Below are 23,804 nucleotides of genomic sequence, written 5' to 3' on the forward strand. Positions count from 1 at the left end.
ACAGTAGCAACTAAATACTTGTCCTAGCCACATGAAATGTAGAAGACCTATCACTAATATATGGGTATCCCATGTGTTCATCTTCATCAGACCTAAATAATCAAGTAGGGTTAACCAAGTGCAAGACCCTAGTTCCTAGTCCCAAGACCACCATCCTTAACTATCCTTACTTAGCATCACACCATCGTGATGGATCCTAATAGCAATCATACCTAATGTTTAGCATTACATACCATACTCCACTAAACCCTACTAGTGTGAGACACTTAGGAACCATCCCATTTAAGAACCAACCATTCTTTAATTAGTGGATCCAATAGCAAACCCTAGTCAACCTCAACTCTAATTGAGATACTTCTTATTACTTAAGAAGTATGTTCTTCAAAAGTTATTCTTTTGAAGTAAATAAGAATCACCATCAACCATGCTTATAAAAACCTATCAACCCTAGCTAGCAATCACCAGCCAGATGAATCAACCTTGATAGCAACCATGTATAAATACTTGCTTAGGATGCCTAGGCTTAACTCAGCCTTACCAGCCTTAGGTATTGATGAATCCAACATTGTTGTGATCCATCTACTACTTACTCCAGAAACCAATAAGAACCATAGAAAACCATAGGACTCCACAACCCTACTTATCATACTTATTCTTTATCAAAGAACATGTTCTTCAAAAGTTAATCTTTTGAAGTATATGATAATTAATAATTAACCATGCCATATAGTGCTAAAACCAACCACTATTCATTACATGTTAGGATTATACCAAATGTTATTGTTATGTGCTATTAGTGTTATTATTATGATTTATTACAGCACATGTTTATGATAACAAACAACCAATTCTTAATAAGAACCTTGTTTGAGAATCACTCTAAAAGTGCAACACACCCTGAACCAATCATTACAACTCACTGATCCTAAATCATCGGGGTTAGGTCACGTTTAGAACGATTGCATCTCATACCTATGCATTATTGCATCCTTGGCAATCTTTTAAACATCGTCCTTACCGGACGATGATGCTATTTCAGAATTTGGAGTTATTGCGTATCGAAGACCTTGCCTGCATAATCTTGCAGTCAAGAAAGGCAAGTTCATCACTTGCTCATGTCATTTGAGTATTTTTACCAAATTACTTGCAAAGTACTATGTTTATCACTATTGCATAAAAAGCAAAACCACTATTTTCATAACTATGAATATGACTATGTGGTGGGCAATGGAACCATGGATTGTGTTGATATGGTGGAGGTTCCATTGCAAGGGTTATATCCATCTAGGATTAAACAACAAATGTCGTCCAGTGATTCTTGTGCCGTAATACCCGTGTTAACCTTAAGATCTGGAGTGGGACGGAATAGTCAATCGTATTTCCACCTCTTGTACATCAACGGATGCGCTTACCGTAGCGGTTGTATCTTGCGGAGCAATTGGTGGGTGGGGAGCCCCTTCTAATTCCCCACGGTATTGCAAATTGCTTACCGTAGCGGTTGCTGCTTGCGGAACAATTGGTGGGTGGGGATCCCCTTCTAATTCCCCACGGTAATGCGGTCTACGATGGGTTGCAGCTACCGGCGAAGGAGTTTGGTTAACGAGTCCCAGACTGTCGTCGTGGTCGGGGTCCATCCTTAATTGGTGTAAGAGGACCGGCGAGGACCCAGGGTCGGGGTATGCAACAAAGGGTGGGTGTACGAGGTAGCAGAGGAATATGATTGGCTATGACCTTATACCGGGCCTTACACCAAAGGAAGTGTGGACGGGGAGTACGCCCGGTTGGCACCAAGGTTAAGATCTCTTATGGGTAAAGCAACACACCTCTGCAGAGTGTAATGAATCGTGACCTGTCACTCCCTGTTCCGGGATTTGGAATCGCTATGACAGCAGGAAAGGAGCTCCATGAAGTTCTAGTAAACCGGTGAAGGCTGACGGACATAGTTCTTCTGAATAAAAGCAACCTTTTAAAGAAATGGTTATGAAAACTTGCATTGGTATTAGACTTTCTGGTCTAATGCCGTAGCTAGTGCATTAAACACCTCTTTCCTATAATGAACTTGTTGAGTACGCTCGTACTCATTCCACTCTTAAATCCCCTGCTTAGATATGGAGTCATCGAAGGAGGATCTACAGTGCAACTCGAAGATAGAGGAGTCAACAACTACTTCAAGGGACAGGAACCTGTCAGAAGAGACAAACACCACATCCAACAAGGATAAAACCTAGCTTAGCAATAGAAAGGAACTTGTTTCCTAAACCTAGCTCCTATTTAGCTAGAATCTATTCTTAGCCTCTATAGCTAGTTAAATACTCTATAAATAGAGTTCGTGATAAGACTAGACTACGAGTCGTTCTTCTGGAGTTTATTTGCAGATTTACCTCATTGTAAAGTAGGAGGTTGTGCTGATCTTATGTAACAGAGTCTGTATGTAATTCTATAAACATGCCTTGGACCCGCATATGTTTCTGTTGTACCACTCTGAGCGATATAATACTAGTGGAACGGTGTTTCATTGGTGTTATATCAGACTTGCATACTACACCATGCAGTGGTATGCCGGGTCACCACACAGGCGGCGGCTAGAGTGGTCAGAGGTGGCGGCGGTACGAGGAACGCTATCACGAGCGGAGGAAAGAATGAGTGTGCGAGCAAGCCGTGCGGGTTGTTCATCCAGAGTAAAAACGTTTCAATCATGCCTAGACAACGTGGTGGCATTTGTACGTAAATACCGTGAGTTACCGGGGCATCACCAAATATCGATTTGGTGGGAGCTCGGGAAGCTGTGGAGAGCTGGGATCTGGTAGCTTCTGCAAATCGTGAAGAAATCGTGAGGAACGGCTATCCGAAGAAACGGCTCAAAATCAAGTTCTTTTCAGCTGAAGCTTATTTAGACAATTCAGACATTCAGTGCATCCAAACACTATATCGGCGCTGACGAAGCTGATAGGTCCCGGTCGGCATGGGCCACACCGAGGCTGTATTTATTTTTGAAATTTTCTGAAATCATGTATTATTTCCAAAATGAAATAAAAAAAGGGAAATACATGATTTATTTCGCCGCCGAAGGAACCCTCCAATCACGTCCGCGTCCGCGCCCCGAACGGCTTGATCTGCTTCTTCGCGACGACCAGGCAACTCCAGCACTACTCGAACTTCCCAGATGTACTCCGCCAGGGATTTCCGTCGGGGCGCTTGCCGCCGACGAGGTCGAATCGAGAGATTTCGTGGGAGGGAAGCGAGGAGCGACCACGCCGGGGAAAAATGGGGGAGAACCCAACGGGCAGGAGCGAGGGGAAAAAGGGGAGAGGAAGGGGGAATTTACTGCCCACGTTTTGTCCGTTTTTGTCTTTTCTTTTGGAACGCAAGATGAAGATCCGACGGACCACGAGAGGGAGCATCTGGAAGACAACACAGTGCCAGGCAAGAAATAGATTATACGAAGGGAAATACATGATTTTTTTTTTTACAATAACAGCTGTTTTTGCGCGGAAGTTTTCTTCTGTTTTTTTTGACTTGGGCGGCCCTATCCCCGCGGCCAGGCAAGACGAATCGCCGCACGGCTCTCCCTTCGCCACCAAACCGCCGCAATGCCTCGTGCGACATTCTCCTCCGGCCGGCCGCCGTCGTCGTCGTCGGCGGAGTCGGGCTGGAACCCCTCCATCTCGTCGACGGTGGATACGTCTATAGCGTCCCTCATCGAGCGCGCCACCTCCACCACCGCTCCTTCCGTCGACCCCGTCCTCCTCCGCGCCATCAAGTCCTCGGCTCGCGCCTCCGATGGCGCCATCCGCGACGCCTTCCGCCTCCTCCTCTCCCTCATGTCCAAGCCCCACTCCCATGTGCGTAAGCCCCTCCTTCCTCAATCTCCTACTCTAATCCCGATTCTCCTATGCTCATCTCCCCAATTGAATTGCCCCGAACCCTAGGAAGCTCATTCAGTTTCCCCTTTGTGCGCAGGTGCGGCTCCTCGCCTTCAGCATCGTCGACGAGCTCTTCATGCGCTCCAAGCTCTTCCGCTCCCTCCTCGCCGACGCGCTCGACGGATTCGTCCCGCTAGCCGTTGGCTTCCGCAGCGACGACCAGCTCCCGCCGCCGGCTGCCTCCGCCAGCACGCTCCGCAAGTCCGCCATCCAGGCGCTCGAGCGCTGGCACCACCTCTTCGGCGTGCACTACCGCCAGCTCCGCCTCGCCGTCGAGTACCTCAAGGAGTCCGCCCGTATCCAGTTCCCTGGCATCCGCGCAGCCGTCGAGGCTCGTGCGGCGCGGGAGGCACGCACGCAGGAGATCTTGACTGCCAAGGTTGACCAGCTGCGCCAGGACATTGCGTCCATAAAGGCTGAAATCCGATCCACCATCCAAGAGATCCGCAACGGGCTGGCGATCATCCGTGCCGAGTACGAGAAATTCGAGGGTTATGCGGATGACGACGATGAGGAGCAGGAGGTTGCTTCGTTGGCGATGCGGAGTATCAGGGCAGCGTCGTTGATGGCCGGGGAATGGGTGCCTGAAACCAAGGAAAACGAGGCTGTTTTCGATGCGTTGAGGGAGGCGTACCGGCTCCTTATGTCAAAGCACTTTGGCACCATTCAGGATTGGATATCTGTGCTTATTAGAGTCAATCTTGCAGATAACCGGTTCAGAGATTCCGCGCTCAAGGAACTCATTGATGTTAAGAATGAAATACGCGCGGTAAGAGGCCAGTGCAATGACCTTGGTCTTGATCTTGATAATGTTCGTAGGAAGAAGGATATTCAGGAGGAGGATGAAGATTGGGAGGAGGGTAAGATTGAAGTTCCTAGTCCTGCTAGAGCTGAGAGCAGTGCAGATGTTGCAGGTTCCAGCAAGGACACTAGAAAGGGAAAGGGGGTGGTGTGCGGAGTGAACTCTGGTGACACTGACATGCCAAATGCTGGCAATACATCTCAGGAGATGGATCCAGAGAGAGCAAGGCTCCTTGCTGAAGCACCTTTGGTATCATGGAGCTCAGTCTTGGACCGGTGGGGTTCCAATGGGGATGCACATGTAAACCAGAGGGGGCTTGAGCTCGACAGCCATTGGGGAAGGATGGATAATGATGCTGTTATACCTGCAGCAAAGATTGCAGAGTTAAATGTTCACCATTCTGTTTATAAGGAAGAGCCGGTTGAGATCCTACCATGCCGTGCACCTCTGAAGAAAGGAGGTCTTTGCCAGAGAAGGGATCTCAAGATATGCCCTTTTCATGGACCCATCATCCCACGTGATTCACAAGGAAAGCCAATTGGTCTAAATGATGGCAGTTCTGGTGCAGGAGGTGATCCCGTTGAGCAGAGTGCTGACATCTGTGATGCAGGAGGAAGAATTCCGATTGAGTCAAATGGAAGCAGTGATGGTGAATATACGCCGGAGCCCTCTCCTTCAATGACTACAAACAGTAACAATGACACTGGCGTCATGGATGGAGCTCATAATCTTGGTAAAAATACAATGGATCAGCTGGCGAGGCAAGCAATTAAGAATGTTCGGAAAAGGGACATGGATGAGAAAGCGCGTGAAAAAGCCCAACGTGTGAGAATCCGTCAGCATAATGAAGATGTTCTGCGACAAGCCGCTATTGCTTCAACTCCCCACTCAGCGGCAGCATATGACCAACCTTCTGAAACACTGGGCCGACGGGGTCGACGGCGAGGTAAAACAAAGGAACCCACACTAGCATCGATGCTGAAGAAAAAAGTTACCACAAAAGATAGGATTGCAGAGAGGCTCCTAAATGCTCGAGCTAGGGATGCAGCCACAAGAGAAGCTTCTCATAATGAGGATATGACCTACAGGGAAGCATTCCCGAATCAGTGGCAATGAAAGCAGCTGAGTAGTTGTTATAGTAACTATTTGAATCTTCACCCTGAAGATGACTCACGTTTTTTTCACGTACGATTGTCAGCTTATTTTTGTGTGTAGATGCTACTTAAATTTTTGTGTTGAATTTAGTTCTTATACGGCAGGGAATAAAAGTTCTTGCATTTCTTCACTGTATAATTTCTCCAGTGTCGCGTCTCTTTATGTGTAGGTGGGCATTCCATACTGTTGTATGTAGTATAACAGTAGGCTGGTTGGTTCGAAACAGCTATAATAAAAGTTTTCGTTTTGCTTGTATGTTTTTTCTTCTTGTTAACTAATCCGTGATGGCCGAACAGCATCTGTGACAATGATAATGATGCTGCAGGCTCACATGAAACTTTGCTTTGTGTATATATGGCTGATTGCAGCTGAACAGGATTTTAATGGAACTCTGTTTGGAGCTTAAATGTGACTACAGCCTCGTATCTTCAGCTGTGTGACCAATTTCGCTGTTTCATGTTGGTGTTAGTGATCCTGAAGATCGGTCACACCAATGCACCCTGCAATTCCCCTTCATGTGCTACACTATTGGAATTACTCTGCAATGCTGCAAGTATACGAAAGAGGTGTATACTGAAAGGAGTGGAAGTTATCAACGAAAGACCTATCCATTATTATTATTACCCTTCGGGGAAAGAAAGAGTGGAAGCCTGTCTTGTTGCTACGTTGACAGCGTGGTAATTTTCATACAGTGAAAAAAGAAAAACCAATTGAAATCGGCAAAGACTATTCTATACTCTCATCCTACCAATACGAAGCAAGAGCATCATTCCTAGTGTGTTCAGTTCACGAGCTGCTAGACTGCAATGCAACAAGGGACGCATAGGCCCCACCAGGCAGGCGCAGCAGCTGCTCGTGCCGGCCTTCCTCGGCGACCACGCCATTCTTAATGACTGCAATCTTGTCGGCCGCGGTGATGGTCGACAGCCGGTGAGCCACAACCACTGTTGTCCTTCCGACAGTCACCCTGTCCAGCGCCTCCTGCACGATGCGCTCCGACTCAGCGTCCAGCGCGCTGGTTGCCTCGTCCAGCAGAAGCAGCTTGGGGTCCTTGAGGATCGCCCTTGCGATGGCTATCCGCTGCTTCTGCCCGCCGGATAGCTGCACCCCACGCTCGCCGACGCTCGTGTCATACCCGTGTGGGAGGGAGGAGATGAACCGGTGGGCATTGGCGGCCTCGGCGACGGCGATGATCTCTTCCTCGGATACCTGCTCATTCTTGCCGTAGGCGATGTTTGCTCTGATGGTGTCGTCGAAGAGGACTGGTTCTTGGCCTACCAGACCAATCTGCTGCCTGAGCCAGCTCAGCTTGAGGGTCTTCAGATCAACCCCGTCTAGAAAGATGGCACCACAGTCGGGATCGTAGAACCTCTCGATCAAGGCTATCACCGTCGATTTCCCACTTCCGCTTTCCCCAACAAGCGCCACAGTCTGCAACAAACTTGTCAGTATTTAGTAATGGCAAGCCAGGGTTTAGGACCAACCAGTTATTTGAGTTCTGGGAACTAGTTTCAGCTTGTGAGAGCACGTCAAGTCAATTTGGTCTGAGACACACTTCGGCTCCATTAGTATTAACTCTAATGTTGTTACACTGCTCAACATTTCATAAGGAACTGTCAGATCTATTTACATTGGGTTGTGTGCTATCGACTCTGCCTCAGTTTAAGTTACTTTTACCTTGTTTAAGTTTTACAGCAGAAGTTCAAAGTCATGTAAAAAGAGCTCTATAAGTATGAAACTTAATTTTAATGGGAGAAAACTGATGTTTTGATTGTCAGAAGAAGGTACGTTTTGCTTGATTGTGAAAACAAAAGTATTACCTTGCCAGATGGTATCCTCAAGCACAAATCTCTGAAAATTTGCACGTCAGTCCGAGCAGGGTACTTGAAGCTCACGTGCTGCAACTCTATATTCCCTTCCACTGTGTCTAGTGTCCTTCCTACCTCAGAGCTTGCGTCAATCTTGGATACCCTATCAATAATCCTGAAAATAGAAACAGCTGCATCTTGCACTTTGCTATAATCCCGAGCAAGCGAACTCGACTGCGAAACTCCAACAGCCATCATGGTTAAAGAAAAGAAGACCTGCATTTTTTCAAGAAACAGAAACAGAAGTTGCAATGAGAAGAAGTCTCAGTTGTGTTATTTGGCCCTATTAGTTTTTTGGTTCTCACCTTGAAGACTTGCCCAACTTCTGCTGTCCCATTGTGTACAAAGCAAGCTCCAACGTAAAAGGATACAGCATAAAAACAGAAGAGCAACGCGAATGAGAATCCATAACCCACACCACTTATAGTCCCTTGACGAACTCCTTTCGTCAAAGGACCTTCACATTTGTTTCGGTAGCTTTCGATTATCTTCTCTTCTGCACAAAATGAAGCAACAGTCCTGATGTTACTGATGGCATCACTGGCAATTGTGCTTGCTTGTTCGTACATTTCCTGCAGTCAACCATTACACAAAATTTCAGCAAATAACTACAGAATGATCTGATTGCCATGAAAAGGAACAGATCAGCAAATAACTACAATATGATACAGGCGGGTGAAAAGGATTAGTACCTTGGCGTCAGCACCAAAACCCCTCATCAACCTGCCTTGAGCGTAACTCTGTGCAATCACGCAAGGAAGGAAGCACAATACTATGAGTGCTAGTTGCCAGTTTGCAGTCATGGCTATTATAATACCGACAACAGAAGTGCTTAGGCTTTGCACTATCAATGATAAGACATCCCCAGCAATGCTCTTAATAGACGCTGCATCCCCTGATAACCTGGAGCCTATTGCGCCACTGGAGAATGCATGAGAATCAGGAAACACACAAAAAAATAGCGATTCCACAACATTGATGTATCAAATGAATAAGTGAACACAAAAGTACCTGCTGTTCAACGGGTCATCGAACCATCCTATTTCCTGGTAAACAACCCGAGTAAATGATATAGCACGTATGCGCTCGATAAGTTTACCACCTGCCATGTTGAACAAAGAGTATTGCATTGGGATGATAAGGATGGAGATGACACCCAACATCACATAGATCTCTGCCCAGAACGCTGAATCTTTTCTCAATTTCTGGGGTGGTTCATAGAATGTGTTAATGGCACTTGAAAGCAGCATACCGAACACAGGAAGTATAGCACCATTGGCTGCGGCAGCAGTGCATCCTAAGAGAAGAATTGGAATCTCAGGCTTATGAAGGTAGAGCAGGCGTCTGATTACATTCTTCTCTGACTTCACATCATCAACCCTTTCGGTTACGTGTTCATTCAATGAGAATGTCTGTGAGTTCCTTCTGCTTCCACCCTGTGCCGAATATCTACTCATAGATCTCTCAAGTGATGGATTTATGCTGCTGTGTTGACTTGCAGAATTTGCAGTATCCGGTGCTGATTGTAACCTGTTGGAGTCATCTCCATGAGATCCCTTCCTATCTGTATTAACCTCTTGAAGACGTAAAAGTTGAGAGTATGCTCCATTGGAATCTTTTATCAACTCAGCATGCGGTCCTGTTGTGCAAACATCCATTAGAGCTTGATTTTACAATGTGAAACTTGACCCAGTTGAATTATTGCAGTAAGAATGACTGAAAAGTGATGAAGAAATACAGGTACCTTGTTCTACAAGCTGTCCACGATGCAGCACCGATATTGTATCAGCATTTTTGACAGTGCTCAGGCGATGCGCCACAATTATTGTGGTTCTGTTCACCATGATATTATTAAGTGCATCTTGAACTACACGTTCAGACTCGGCATCAAGTGCACTTGTAGCTTCATCAAGAAGTAGTATGCTGGGGTTTTTCAAAATTGCTCTTGCAATTGCAATTCTCTGTTTCTGTCCGCCGGATAGTTGTGTTCCATGCTCACCAACCATTGTATCAAGTCCCTGGTAAGAGTTGTCAGCTTATCATTATTGGGTGAAAGAAATAGTGCAGAAATACTATATCACAGAATGCACGGCTAAGAAGGGATCAAATAACCATACATTTGGTAACTTGTCGATGAACTTCGCAGCATTGGCCAGCACAATTGCGCTCCTGATTTCTTCCTCTGATGCACCTCTTTTTCCATACCCTATATTTTCTCCTATAGTGGTTGTGAAAAGAATAGGCTCTTGGCTAACAAGCCCTATTTTCTGCCTTATCCAACTAAGGTTTAGCTCTTTCAGATTAACACCATCCAAAAGTACTTCACCTGATTGTGGATCATAGAATCTCTCTACCAAGCTAATTACAGTAGACTTCCCGCTTCCACTCTCCCCAACCAATGCCACTGTTGTGCCAGTTGGAATGCTAATAGAGAAGCCATTGAAGATACGTTGCTCAGGCCGTGCAGGGTAACTGAAATTGACATCTTTCAACTCAACATCTCCAACAAAGTTGTCCAGTATAATGCCACCCTTGTCACTGGCATCAATCTCAGGTTTTCTATAAATTGTTGCAAACATTTTATGAGCGGCAATCTGTCCTGATGGAAAAGCAGTTAAGCATGGCGAAGATTGGCCAAGAGCCCTACAACAATCAGAAAAAAACGTCATGCAAATGAATATAATTCAATTTGATTTTGGTTATTTGTATCTTGAACCATGTAAAGGAAGATACTAACATTGCACCAGTCATGATCGCCATCAATACATTAATGATATATCCCCCAGTATATCCCTTCTCAATAATCAACCTTGCACCATACCATACAGCTAATCCATAGCTGCAGAAAACAATAAGCAAAAGGGAACCAATTCCAAGGCCCCCGGCTGTGCCCTGGTGGACTGTTGACCTGTATGATATTTTTAAAAACTCCTGATATTTGTCAATTGCTCTCCTCTCCCCAGTGAAAGATACCACCTGTTTTCATAAAGATAAAAAAGGAAAAGTTAGCTAAGGACAAGAAATATATGGGTAGGAGTTTCTGAAATAAAGATATTACCGTTCTGATTGATCCTATTGTTTGTTCAACGACTTTCCCTGCTTCGGCATAGGCCATCTGGGAACGGTATGATAACTTTGACAGGACAAGCGACATGACTGCAGCTGATGCTACAACAGGAGGAATACTTGACAACATTACTAGGGACAGAAGCCAGCCTCTTGAAAATGCAATGATAAAACCACCAAGAAACGTTGATATCAGTTGGAGAAACTTGCCCACCTGCATAAGCGCGTCAAATCAAAAGTGTGTCACTCTATGCATTTTATAGAATCTTGCTACTCTAATCAGTAAATTTGTATACCAAAAATAGCCTCAAAATTTGCATAGTTGAAGCTATCAAGATTCTTATGAAAGGTAACTTACACTAAATCACGATTCACTCAAAATAACGAAGGCAGGACAGTGCATGTGACCTTCACAGATCCATGCAAGGTCCATGCGCCAGAAACATATACTTGGCCTAACTATGAACCTGGTCGTGTTAATAGTTTCTAAGAGAAGGTGTTGAGCCGGTCCACCCGGGTTCTCGTCGCAGGTGAAGCACTCGGAATAAACGGGATCCTATCCGCGTGAAAGAAATCTATGGAGAGTTCTCATCTATCTAACAACGGAGGGATCCTTCCCCCGTTGGTCAACGTTTTATAGTTTCTAAGAGAAACAGTAAACTGAAGGCACAAGTTATATAATCAGACCTATTTGCATAAGAACACTTCAGAAAAAAACCTGTGGCCTTCACACATCCATGCACCAGTAACATATACTTGACCTAACAATGAACCTAGTTGTGTGGTACTTCTAAGAGAAACAGAAAACTGAAGGCACAAGTTGTATACTTCACATCAAACTTCTTTCCATAAAATTACTTCAGACAAGGCACATCATATAGTCAAAATTCAGGAGCAAGTTATGATTCACATGGATAAGACATGTGTCTAACCTTTTCTCCAATGGCATCTTGAATTAACACTGTGTCACTAGACATCCTTTCAATAACTTCTCCAGTTGACGTCTCCACGTCAAAAAATGATATATCTTGTCTAAGTATAGTCTCAAGGTACAGCCCTCGGATGCGTGCAGCCTGCCTTTCACCAGTCACCATCCAGCATGACACCTCTGCATGCATCAGCACAGTTAAGAGAGGTAGTATGATAAGGATATGTAACCAATTGCCTTTTCTGACATCCCTACAAGTAATAATACTCCCTCTGGCCCGATTTAGTTCTCACAGCTCATAGATTCAGATTAGCTATGCCTAGTTTAAACCTGCATAAATTAAATGGGGCAGGAGGGAGTACTAAAGCCTACATTATTTTCCAACATTATACTTATGATTATGTGTACACCAAAATGTCTTGTCTTGTCAATGTGGCCCATTCTTGGTTGTTACCCTAATTTCTTAATGCTTAGATCTCTATGAAAACTATAGCCCGATTTTAACTCAAATTATGGTGGGAGAAGTTATACACTGAGTCTCCAAACAAATCGACTTGGAAATGTTGTACAAAAAAAGTTTAGACTTAAAATATAGCTAATAAAATTGGAATTTATCAGCTGGTTGGACCTATGTCTTTTCTTTTACTCCTGACAATATAAATTCTAGTCCTTTTATGTTTTCTTCAGTGTGGAAACTAAGAATATATAATAATTAGCTTCTATACAGAGATAAAAAAAAATCCGGGAACCATCAACTTGGCTGTGACAAATTCCAGAAGTTTTTAGAACGTTTATATATAAATAAAAACAAAAATACCCCAAATAGATAACCTCAAAATAGGAAAGGGTAGGATACACACCACATACATTGCCCAGAGATAAATTGTTTCCAGTAGGGGCCTAAATTAGCATAATTAATTGGGTCTGACACGATCCCAAATAGATAACCTCAAAATAGGAAAGGGTAGGATACACACCACATACATTGCCCAGAGATAAATTTGTTTCCAGTAGGGGCCTAAATTAGCATAATTAATTGGGTCTGACACGTCATATAGTGTAGTTAAGGAAAATCGTCAAATAATAATTTGTGGTGATATACTACCACATGCTTACAATTTACTTCATTTGCAAATGATTTCTCATCTTTAATTCCTTCCAAAGCAGGATTGCTGATTTTCCAACAATAGAATAATACATACTTTTCGAGAAGAACATATTCAGTATACGCACCTTGAATCTAAAGTTTACACGGAGACTCAACGGAAGTACACAATCTTATAACAAACTACGTAACTATACGTGAGAAAAGTAAACGGATACTGTGTGAGAAATTTTTAACAAAAGGCAATATGGGATAATGCACTTCCAAACTAAATTCTGTAACAGAAATGAGACTTACGAAGAAACCCTGCTACTCCAGAAGCTATTGCTAGGTACACAAATCTGACAGAAACCTGAAAACCAAAAGCACATAATGACAAATGGTCAAAAGATAGCACCAACTAAGCAAGCAAGCCAGCTAATGAATGCCAACAGAGGGAAAATTCCTTTTCAGGAACACAAAACTACAGCACTGACATGTTCAATTTTAAAGTTCAAGAGCATCAGGCATCAAAAATAGAAACAGAACTACTTGGGGAGTACTAGTGCGTGTACACAATAAATAGCAATTATTGAATAACATTCTTGGGTGAAAATATAATACAGCCAGCTAAATTTTGAGATACAGACAGACCTATATTCTCGGATGAAAATATGATACATCCAGCCAACTTTTGAGATACAAACAAAAGTAGTATATTCTATTGAACAGTTTCCCACATTGAACCGTGTTAGCCTACAACAGAAGCAGACCTATCAACCGTTCTAGATGAGGTCTTCTCATACCTATGAACTTATGATCACACAGTCACAGTCGATCTTGCCAAATTCGTTAGAGAAAATTAAGATGCGTACGACATAGTAGCTTGAAAATTCTGGCGATTGGCACGTTTCAAGCTCCATACCAAATCGCGTAGCTTGTGGATCTGAAACTTTATACAAAAAGCACAGGATCTCGAAGGAAACTAATGAGAAATTTGTGATCGACCGCTCTTTTCAGATCAGTAAATCCGATCCAGCACCAAATGGCCGGTTAAACGCAAATTCATGCACAAACTCGTCTAAACGTTCGATCCGAGGGGGTTTGGTAAACTTCGACCCGAAATTATCCGATTTACTTTATTGGGGTAAAATCTAGAGACGAACGCTTCATATTCCAAAACCCTTAACCCTCTAACCGAGTGAAGCAAGAGCAAATAGGGAAATAGGCAGGCGAGGAACGGCATGGAATCGACGAGCCAGGAACGCGAGATAAGCGGAACCCTCTCAGACGGCGCGAACCTTGGCGACGGCGTGGACGACATTGGCGCGGTGGGCGGGGCCGAACGCGTCGACGAGATCGCCGACGAGGAAGGCGAGGAACGGCATCGCGACGCCGTTGGCCATGGCCGCCACGGCGCCGACCGTCATGAGCACCGCGTCCCGCCGGTCCGCGAACGCGAAGAGCCGGTGCATCGGCACCCTCTTCGCGGCGCCTCCTCCTCCTTTGCTGCCGCCGCCGCCGCCCCCGCCTCCGCCTCCGCCATCGCCGCCTCCCCCTCCCACCGCCATCTACCGAGATCGATCCAACCCCCGCCCCAACCCTTCCCTTGGCGCCGCGCTGCCGGAGAGTTGCGGCGCTAGCTAGGTACTGGAGTCTAGAGAGGAGGAGGAAGGGCGGTGCGATTGTATGTGCATGGGTGTGTGGCGTCTTGGCCTGTTTTTAATGTGCAGCCGCTACCCGTCTTCCTTGCTAGCTCATGGACTCTTCCCCGTTCTATATTTGTTGACCCGCTCGGCTCCGGCCTCGAAGTATCCAACGCCCGATCCCTGCATTCTTTTTTTTTAGGAAAAGCATGTCGGTAAGCTTTATTGATTCTCAAACACTTTACATGGTTTATGAGTTTCGAAAATAAATAGCTAGGAGAATCATTATCCCAGAAAAAATCAACATGCTCTCACAAAAACTATGCCTAGCTAACTCATGTGCCACTTCATTGGCCTTCCTATTACAATGCTCAAAAAAATCTCTCTAAAACCAGAAGTAACAATTCTACAATCATCAAAGATCTTAACCTTGGATGCTAATTGTAAACCCCAAAGTATTTTCCACACAGTACTCCCTTGTGAACCACCAATGTCCATCACATTCGGGTTGTGTCTACCAAACTCGCATTCCCACTCTGCGTGATAAGCTGATCTAACAGTAAATATTGCAAGTTTTTGTAAGATGCCACGCAACAAAATCTTCCATCTCTGGTGGAGCTATAGGAACCTCAGGAATTCTATTAGCATCAACACTCCAGAACAGCTCACGTACCAACTCCTCATCCCACGATCCCATGCCTGGATTAATAAGATCAGACATTTTATTAAGCAAAATAGCACCTTCCAGAGTGTACATCTTCCTTGTTGGACTAGTTGGCATCCACGGATCATTCCAAATATAAATTTGCTCCCCATCTCCAACACGTCAAATGCAACCTCGATTAAAAGTTTGCAAACCATAGATTACACTTTGCCACGTATAAGAGCTCCCACTTTTGCTGTGCATTTAGAAGGTTACCATATGGATAGTACTTAGCATGGAGAACTCTTGCACAAAGGGAATTCGGCTCTTCCATAAGCCTCCAACGTTGTTTCGCCAACATGGCGGTATTAAAAGTATGTAAGTCTCGAAACCCCACACCTCCTCTTTCTTTAGGGATGCACATTTTCCACCATGTCACCCAATGCATCTTCTTATGGTCATCTTCATCACCCACCATAGTTGCGAAATACGATGACAAATTTTCTTTGGGATATTGAATATTGTCAACGCAAATACCGGTATGGCTTGAGCAACCGCATTTAATTATGAGCATCTCCTTACCTCCCATAGATAACTTTTTTCCCTTCCATCCACTAATGAGTGCTTGTACTCTTGCGGCAGTGCGGCGGATTTGTCAGCGGTAGAGCAACCGCTTTGGTGATGTAACAGTTTGGAGGGAGGTGAGAGATAGAGAGGAGGCGAGTGAGAGGAACGAGAGGGGGTGCGGTGAGGCGAGTTATGGCGCGTGTTCCTGAAGGAACACGACGTTTCCGTCTCCCTTCCCAACACGTGCAGTCGTCTGAAGACAACGGGCCAGGCTCCACAGCAACGGCTGATTTGGACGTTCCTCCCGGCCCTGGTCCGGAGGTGCTTTAAAACCCGGTTCGTGCAACAATGGGGAAGAGTACAAAAAATCAAACGGCCCATTTTTCGTACCAGTCCATGCAAAAAAACAAATACCACATGCTACCAAACACTCTCTAGGAGAAGAGCGCGGCCGGGTGTGTGGATGTGCGGTGGCGAGGCGGTGCATGGGCCGAGTTACGGAAAACCACATGCGAGCGGCTCATCGTGACCTACGAAGCCAACTTTGCAACTACTCTCAGCTCCATTACATCTGCCGGCTGGTGCGCACATCTGGCACTGAATTTTAGTTCGACTGACTTTGCATTATTAAGTTGCTGCTACTATTGTGAAGGAGGACGCTGAGGATCCTCTCGAGGCACATAGTCTCCCAGCCTCCGGGTTCTCCACGTAACACGTGTCTAATTTCACATCAAATTCAGACATTGTTTCATTGCAGCAAAAAATACCTCACTTTTGCTTCATTGAAGAAAAAATGGTTCAAACAAAAATAAAAAGAAATAGACCCACTGGACATGGACTGTTGTGGTTGTGGGCATACTTCATGGGTACGATAACGACGTGGTCTAGATCCGGCAAGCCCGAGTGGCCCACAGATGGTGTGGTGGGGGCTTATGACCTACCGAGCGGCCCTGTTGCTATTGATAGAAGATGGAGGAAGTCCAGCCAAGGAACAGAAGCCGGATCCCAACAGACCTACGGCAGGAGTCGGATCCACGAAAGCCCATGAAGTGTCCGGATCCATGACGACAAGCTAGATGTCCCCCTCGCCAAGGTAGGAGAACATGAGCACGAAGCCGGCTTCGAGGTGGTGGTAGCGCGCGAACTTCTCCCAGCCGATGTGGAGGTACATCTTGCCACACGCGTCGTAGATCACGTCCACAACACTGGCAGCAGCCGCAGGCAGCCTCCCGCAGATGCAGCGAGCCCGGCTGGTCGCTGGCGACGAAGTCGGCGAACGTGTCCGGCAGCCTCTGGATGCCGTGTGGGTCGCCCTTGAGAACGATGACGAACTCGAACACCACTCGCCGCCCCTCCTCCTACAGATCCGACGATGAAGACGACAGTGTCGCAGGCGACGGTGAGCGTGCAGCTCTGCCGCGGCCAGGACCACGGCCGCGACCTCAGCCTCGACCAGACATGGCGTCGTCTCTTCAGATGGTGGCGGCCAAGACATCGCTATGATAGATACAACCAATACTCCTACAACCACATCTCAGGTACATTCGTTACTAGGAATCCTTCCTGATATATGTGAGAATATGATGCTGCCTCAATCAAATGTATTTATATTATTTAGGAATGGATCTAGCATGGACGTCAAGCATTGAATTAGGAACGTGCATGGAGATGGCAGCATGCCTGCGAGGATTCAGGATGGCGTTGCAAGCGAGGATTTCAGAACATTGAAGCCACCATAATGAAGCAACGATGCTTGGACGAATTCTACAAGTTTCCCCATCATAAAATTCGTCCAAGAGTTATTGTAAGGGTATTTTACCCTTATCCATTATTTTGGTAACTATGATACCGTGCTAGAGTATTTGGTCTAATACATGTCTACAAGATGATTCCCGGGTATTAGCGAGGTACAATGGTGTATCAATGGAACAAGAAGGCAATGGGAGACCCTCCACTTCGATGAAAAATCAACAAGGGAGTTTCAGCACTCGGCCAGTCAGTGGCCCGGTCAAACCGGCCCTGGCACCGGCCAGCCCGGCGCAGACCGGCCCCAGGACCGGTGCCAACCGGGCGATGTCCAGTAAGCTTGGGAGCTCGTCCGGTCAGGGTCCGGTCGCCGACCCGGTCTGGACCGGCTCCGTCCGGTCACACGCCCTGTTGGGCCGGGTGTTGGGCTGGGCGCGCCGGCGCCAACCGGCCCCCACGATGCCCCCACGCTTGTGCCAGCCGGACGATGTCCAGTATGCCACAGAGCCCGCCCGGTCAGGATCCGTCCCCAGCTCCGGTTTGGACCAGCTCGCTCAGTCCCTGGCCCGGTCTGACCGGCCTCTGCGCCGGCCTGTCCAGCGCCAGGCCCGGTTGACCGGGTTTCTCGAGAAAACTGCTGATGTGGCAAGTCACCAACGGCCATATTTCAAGAGACTATATATATACCCCTTCTTCTACCTCTGAAGGGTTAGGCAATACACTTGAAGCTGTTCTTGAGCTCTCTCTCACATACTCCATTGCTAGAAACACCAAAAGCCTCAGATCTCCCTCCTCCTCCACCCAAACTCAAATCCCTCCGGGGAAACGATTGAGGAGGACCCGATCTACCGTTCTACCAAGCCAAATCTCATTCCCCCTCGTATTCATCAAAAAGCTTGCTCTCTAGGGTTCCTTGGAAACCCTAGGTGGGCAAGAGTGGTCCGGAAGCATCCGGGCTGTGGATTTGCTCCTGACAAGATTGTGAAGGTTTGGAGGCTACCTCAAAGTCTACCACAAGTGAGTGAGCTATTCCTTCGTGGGATAGGCTCCGGAGAATAGGGTGAGCCTTCGTGGCGTGGGGAATCCTTCGTGGGACCTCCACTCCTCCAAACGTGACGTACCTTCTTGCAAAGGAAGGGAACACGGGAATAAACCCTCGTCTCCGCGTGCTATCGGTTATCTCTAACCAAACTCTTTACTTGTGATTTAACTGCATGTGAGAGCCTTCGTGCTCGAGTTACTTGTATCCTCATATAGGTTGTCTCACCTAGTTTGCATTAGGCTCACCTTTATATTCCGCAAAGCCTAATATTGCAAAGAAAGAATTAAAATCTGTAGAAACCTATTCACCCCCCTCTAGGTTTACCATCTCTGAACTTTCAATTGGTATCAGAGCCTGGACTCTTATTAAGGGCTTCACAACCTTAAGAGTGAGAAGGATAAACTATTTGAGGGTCTGGATGAAGACTCTAACCTTTCGGTTAGAGAAATGAAATCCAGATTCTTGGCATATGATGCCGAGAAAAAGAAAAAGGAGGATGAAGTACAAAGCCAAATGGCACAAATGACTGTCATGCTTAAGAACTTGACTAGTGGGACTCTTAGTGGGGTTTCGTCCTCTCGGGAAAGTTTCCATGAAGTCAACCATGACTATCCCAAGAACACTTCACCCATGCCTCATGTAAACCATAGTGGGAATGTTCCCCATTTTGATGGAACTCACTTTCCTTTTTGGAAATCTTCTATGGAATCTCATATTTGCAGCTGCAGTGTGGAGTTATGGGAGATCATTGTTGATGGATACCTGCTTGTGACGGTAAAGCACACGTCCGTTGGGAACCCCAAGAGGAAGGTATGATGCGTACAGCAGCGAGTTTTCCCTCAGAAAGAAACCAAGGTTATCGAACCAGTAGGAGATGAAGGCCACGTGAAGGTTGTTGGTGAAGGAGTGTAGTGCGGCGCAACACCAGGGATTCCGGCGCCAACGTGGAACCTGCACAACACAATCAAACTACTTTGCCCCAACTTAACAGTGAGGTTGTCAATCTCACCGGCTTGCTGAAAACAAAGGATTAAACGTATGGTGTGGAGAATGATGTTTGCTTGCAGAAAACAAAAGAGAACAATGCTTGATCATGATAGGTAGCTCACAAGATCTAAACATGATAGCACAAGAGGAGAAGACAACCATCTAGCTACTGCTATGGACCCGTAGTCCAAGGATGAACTACTCACGCATCAGTCCGGAGGCGGGCATGGTGATGTAGAGCCCTCCGGTGATGATTCTCCTCTCCGGCAGGGTGCCAGAGGTGATCTCCAGAACCCCCCGAGATAGGGTTGACGGCGGCAGCGTCTCTGGAACTGTTCTGGTATTCTGGCTCTCGGTACTAGGGTTTTCGCGTCGGGAGGAATATATAGGCGAAGGGGCAGAGTCAGGGGACGCCCGAGGGGCCCACCCCATATGGCGGCGCGGCCAGGGGCCCCACCGCGCTGCCCTATGGTGTGGCCGCCTCGTGGCTCCTCTTCGTCTCTCCTTCGGTCTTCTGGAACACTCCGTGGAAAATAAGGCCGTGGGCTTTTGTTTCGTCCACTTCCGAGAATATCCGTAAACTAACTTTTCTGAAATCAAAAACAGCAGAAAACAGGAACTGGCACTGCGGCATCTTATTAATAGGTTAGTCCCGGAAAATGCATAAAAATGATATAAAGTGTGAATAAAACATGTAGGTATTGTCATAAAACTAGCATGGAACATAAGAAATTATAGATACGTTGGAGACGTATCAAGCATCCCCAAGCTTAGTTCCTACTCGCCCTCGAGTAGGTAAACGATAAAAAGAATAATTTCTGAAGTGACATGCTACCAACATAATCTTGATCAACACTATTTGTAAAGCATATGAGATGAATGAAGTGACCCAAAGCAATGGTCTATAGTTTGCTAACAAAAAGATAATGACTAAACAACTGAATCATATAGCAAAAACTTTTCATGAATAGTACTTTCAAGACAAGCATCAAAAAGTCTTGCATAAGAGTTAACTCATAAAGCAATAGATTCTTAATAAGAGGTTTTGAAGCAACACAAAGGAAGATTTAAGTTTCAGCAATTGCTTTCAACTTTCAACATGTATATCTCATGGATAATTGTCAACACAAAGTAATATAATAAGTGCAATAAGTAAACATGTAAGAATCAGTGCACACAGTTGACACAAGTGTTTGCTTCTAAGATAGAAAGAAGTAGGTAATCTGACTCAACATAAAGTAAAAGAAAGGCCCTTCGCAGAGGGAAGCAGGGATTACTCATGTGCTAGAGCTTTTTATTTTGAAAACATGGAAACAATTGTGTCAACGGTAGTAATAATTCATATGTGTTATGTATAAAACCTCCTATAAGTTGCAAGCCTCATGCATCGAATACTAATAGTGCCCGCACCTTGTCCTAATTAGCTCGGATTTCCATGGATTATCATTGCATTACATATGTTTCAACCAAGTGTCACAAAGGGGTACCTCTATGCCACCTGTACAAAGGTCCAAGGAGATAAATCGCATTTGATTTCTCGATTTTGATAGATCTCAACTTGAGGACATCCATACCGGGACAACATAGAAAACAAATAATGGACTCCTCTTTTATGCTTTAAGCATTCAACAACAGATAATATTCTCATAAGAGATTTGAGGATTAATGTCCAAGCTGAAACTTCCACCATGATACATGGCTTTGGTTGGCGGCCCAATGTTCTTCTCTAACAATATGCATACTCAAACCATTTCAAATCATGAAAAATCTCCCTTACTTCAGACAAGACAAACATGCATAGCAACTCACATGATATTCAACAAAGGTGTGACAGGTTGATGGTGTCCCCAGATAACATGGTTACCGCTCAACAAGCAACTTATAAGAACTAAGATACATAAGCGACATATTCCTTACCACAATAGTTTTTTAGGCTACTTTCCCATGAGCTATGTATTGCAAAAACAAGGAATGAATTTTTGAAAGGTTTTAAAGGTAGCACACAAGCAATTTACTTGGAATGGCTGAAAAATACCACATAGTAGGTAGTTATGGTGGACACAAATGGCATAGGTTTTGGCTCAAGGTTTTGGATGCACGAGAAGCATTCCCTCTCAGTACAAGGCTTTGGCTAGCAAGGTTGTTTGAAGCAAACACAAGTATAAACCGGTACAGTAAAACTTACATAAGAACATATTGCAAGCATTATAAGACTCTACACTGTCTTCCTTGTTGTTCAAACACTTTTACCAGAAAATATCTAGACCTTAGAGAGACCAATCATGCAAACCAAATTTCAACAAGCTCTACGGTAGTTCTCCACTAATAGATTTAAACTACATGATGCAAGAGCTTAAACATGATCTACTTGAGAGCTCAAAACAATTGCCAAGTATCAAATTATTCAAGACAATATACCAATTACCACATGAAGCATTTTCTGTTTCCAACAAAATAACAATTAGTGCTGTGGCTTTCAGCTTTCGCCATGAACATGAAAAATAAAGCGAAGAACACAAGTGTTCAAATGAAAAAAAGCGGAGCGTGTCTCTCTCCCACACAAGCATGTTTAGGATCCGATTTTATTCAAACACAAACAAAAATAAAAGCACACAGACGCTCCAAGTAAAGCACATAAGATGTGACAGAATTAAAATATAGTTTCACTAGAGGTGACCGTATAAGTTGTTGATGAAGAAGGGGAGCCTTGGGCATCCCCAAGCTTAGACGCTTGAGTCTTCTTGAAATATGCAGGGATGAACCATGGGGGCATCCCCAAGCTTAGACTTTTCACTCTTCTTGATCATATCATATCATCCTCCTCTCTTGATCCTTGAAAACTTCTTTCACACCAGACTCAAAGCAATCTCATTAGAGGGTTAGTGCATAATCAAAAATTCACATGTTCAGCAAGGACACAATCATTCCCAACATTTCTGTACATTAACCAAGGCTACTGAAATTTAATGGAGCAAAGAAATCCACTCAACACAGTAAAAGAGGCAATGCGAAATAAAAGGCAGAATCTGTCAAAACAGAACAGTCCGTAAAGATGAATTTTTTCGAGGCACTTAACATGTTCAGATGGAAAAGCTCCAGTTGAATGAAAGTTGCGTACATATCTGAGGATCAGGCATGAAGTTTTTCAGGATTTTACGAGTTTCCTACAGAGAGATCAACTCAAATTCGTGACAGCAAAAAATCTGTTTCTGCGCAGAAATCCAAATCTAGTATCAACTTTCTATCAAAGACTTTACTTGGCACAACAATGCAAGAAAATAAAGATACAAAGGTATTGCTACAGTAGTAACAAGCACCTTGACTCAAATATAAAACAAAAATTGCAGAAATAAAATAATGGGTTGTCTCCCATAAGCCCGGGTCACTCTTCACATATGACTACTCCAAGGACTACTCCACGGAGAATGATGTCGGTTCTTCCTTCATGGCAAGAATGACTCAAGATGATGACTCCAATGATTCTCCTTCCTCTACGATCGTTGGCTCTTGTCTAATGGCAAGAGAAACCAAGGTAATGGAATCTCCACCTTCTCTATCTAGTGTTCTTGATGATGAACCTGAAAATCAAGAAGAATTAGATGTGCTTAAGGAACTTTACAAAGTTAGATGCACCCTTCATGGTGAGGCTCTTGTCAAGTTTGATTTCTTGATGGACTCCCTCAAAGAAAAGGACGAGTCCATTGAGGAATTAGAATATCATTTGAATGATAAGGAACGGATATTCAATCTCCTAAGACAAGAGCTAAAAACCGAAAGGTGCATATCTCAAGGCCTTAAGCAACAAATTGAAACTTATGAACTAGATAAAGTTAAGGACCTTGAAACTATTGAAAGGGCTCAATCATTGACCCAAGAGCTCAATGCCTAAAAGGAGGAGCTTGAAGTTGCTCATGCTTCTCTCACTAGGGATCTTGACCATCTTGAAAGAGCTAACAAGCTTGCTAAGGATGAGCTCAAGAAACTTGGAGAGAGCCATGACCTACTCCAAGAAACCTACAAGAAGGCTCTTCGATCAATGAATGATCCCATTGTTGATAAAAATGTTGCTTGTTCCTCTACTTCATTCACTAGTGAGCATACCAAACTTGTTGAGGAACATGTTCGTTTGCAAGAGGAACTATCTTTGCATGTTGATACCAATACATATCTTGAATCTTTGGTAACCAAATATGGTCTCAACTATCATCCTAATGAATCGGCTTGTGAGCAAGCAACTATTCTTGAGGAAAATGTTAGGTTGAAGAAAGAACTTGCCAAGTTCACCACAACCAAGAATAAGATGGGATTGGATGACCTCTTGAGTAAGCAAAGGTCAAACAATCAAAA

At 44.9% G+C, this 23,804-nt stretch overlaps 2 protein-coding genes across 2 annotated transcripts; one reads left to right on the forward strand and one right to left on the reverse strand.

Annotated features, from left to right (window-relative positions):
* The first annotated feature begins 3,550 nt into the window (after positions 1-3,550).
* Positions 3,551-6,135, forward strand: LOC127307451 (UV-stimulated scaffold protein A homolog). Its single transcript, XM_051338183.1, has 2 exons — positions 3,551-3,842; positions 3,961-6,135. Exons 1-2 carry the CDS (start codon positions 3,591-3,593, stop codon positions 5,839-5,841), a joined length of 2,133 nt encoding a protein of 710 aa, XP_051194143.1. The 5' UTR covers positions 3,551-3,590; the 3' UTR covers positions 5,842-6,135.
* Positions 6,136-6,469: 334 nt separating this feature from the next.
* On the reverse strand, positions 6,470-14,303 carry LOC127307450 (ABC transporter B family member 11). Its single transcript, XM_051338182.2, has 12 exons — positions 14,128-14,303; positions 13,145-13,199; positions 11,747-11,922; positions 10,807-11,028; positions 10,486-10,724; positions 9,866-10,391; positions 9,493-9,766; positions 8,760-9,387; positions 8,441-8,669; positions 8,054-8,320; positions 7,701-7,964; positions 6,470-7,311 (listed from the first exon to the last, which is right to left on the reverse strand). Exons 1-12 carry the CDS (start codon positions 14,299-14,301, stop codon positions 6,667-6,669), a joined length of 3,699 nt encoding a protein of 1,232 aa, XP_051194142.1. The 5' UTR covers positions 14,302-14,303; the 3' UTR covers positions 6,470-6,666.
* Positions 14,304-23,804: the final 9,501 nt, after the last annotated feature.

This window comes from Lolium perenne, chromosome 6 (genome assembly GCF_019359855.2).
Source record: "Lolium perenne isolate Kyuss_39 chromosome 6, Kyuss_2.0, whole genome shotgun sequence".
NCBI classification, from domain to species: domain Eukaryota; kingdom Viridiplantae; phylum Streptophyta; class Magnoliopsida; order Poales; family Poaceae; genus Lolium; species Lolium perenne.

What these genes read in the sequence shown, in the direction of transcription:
- LOC127307451 (XM_051338183.1), top strand. Translation starts at nt 3,591, where the DNA reads ATGCCTCGTGCGACATTCTCCTCCGGCCGGCCGCCGTCGTCGTCGTCG. An exon ending in TGTCCAAGCCCCACTCCCAT is followed by an intron (nt 3,843 to 3,960) that starts GTGCGTAAGCCC and finishes CTTTGTGCGCAG; the next exon opens with GTGCGGCTCCTCGCCTTCAG.
- LOC127307450 (XM_051338182.2), bottom strand. Translation starts at nt 14,301, where the DNA reads ATGCACCGGCTCTTCGCGTTCGCGGACCGGCGGGACGCGGTGCTCATG. An exon ending in TGGACAGCTTGTAGAACAAG is followed by an intron (nt 9,388 to 9,492) that starts GTACCTGTATTT and finishes TTTGCACAACAG; the next exon opens with GACCGCATGCTGAGTTGATA. An exon ending in AAGTTGGGCAAGTCTTCAAG is followed by an intron (nt 7,965 to 8,053) that starts GTGAGAACCAAA and finishes GAAAAAATGCAG; the next exon opens with GTCTTCTTTTCTTTAACCAT.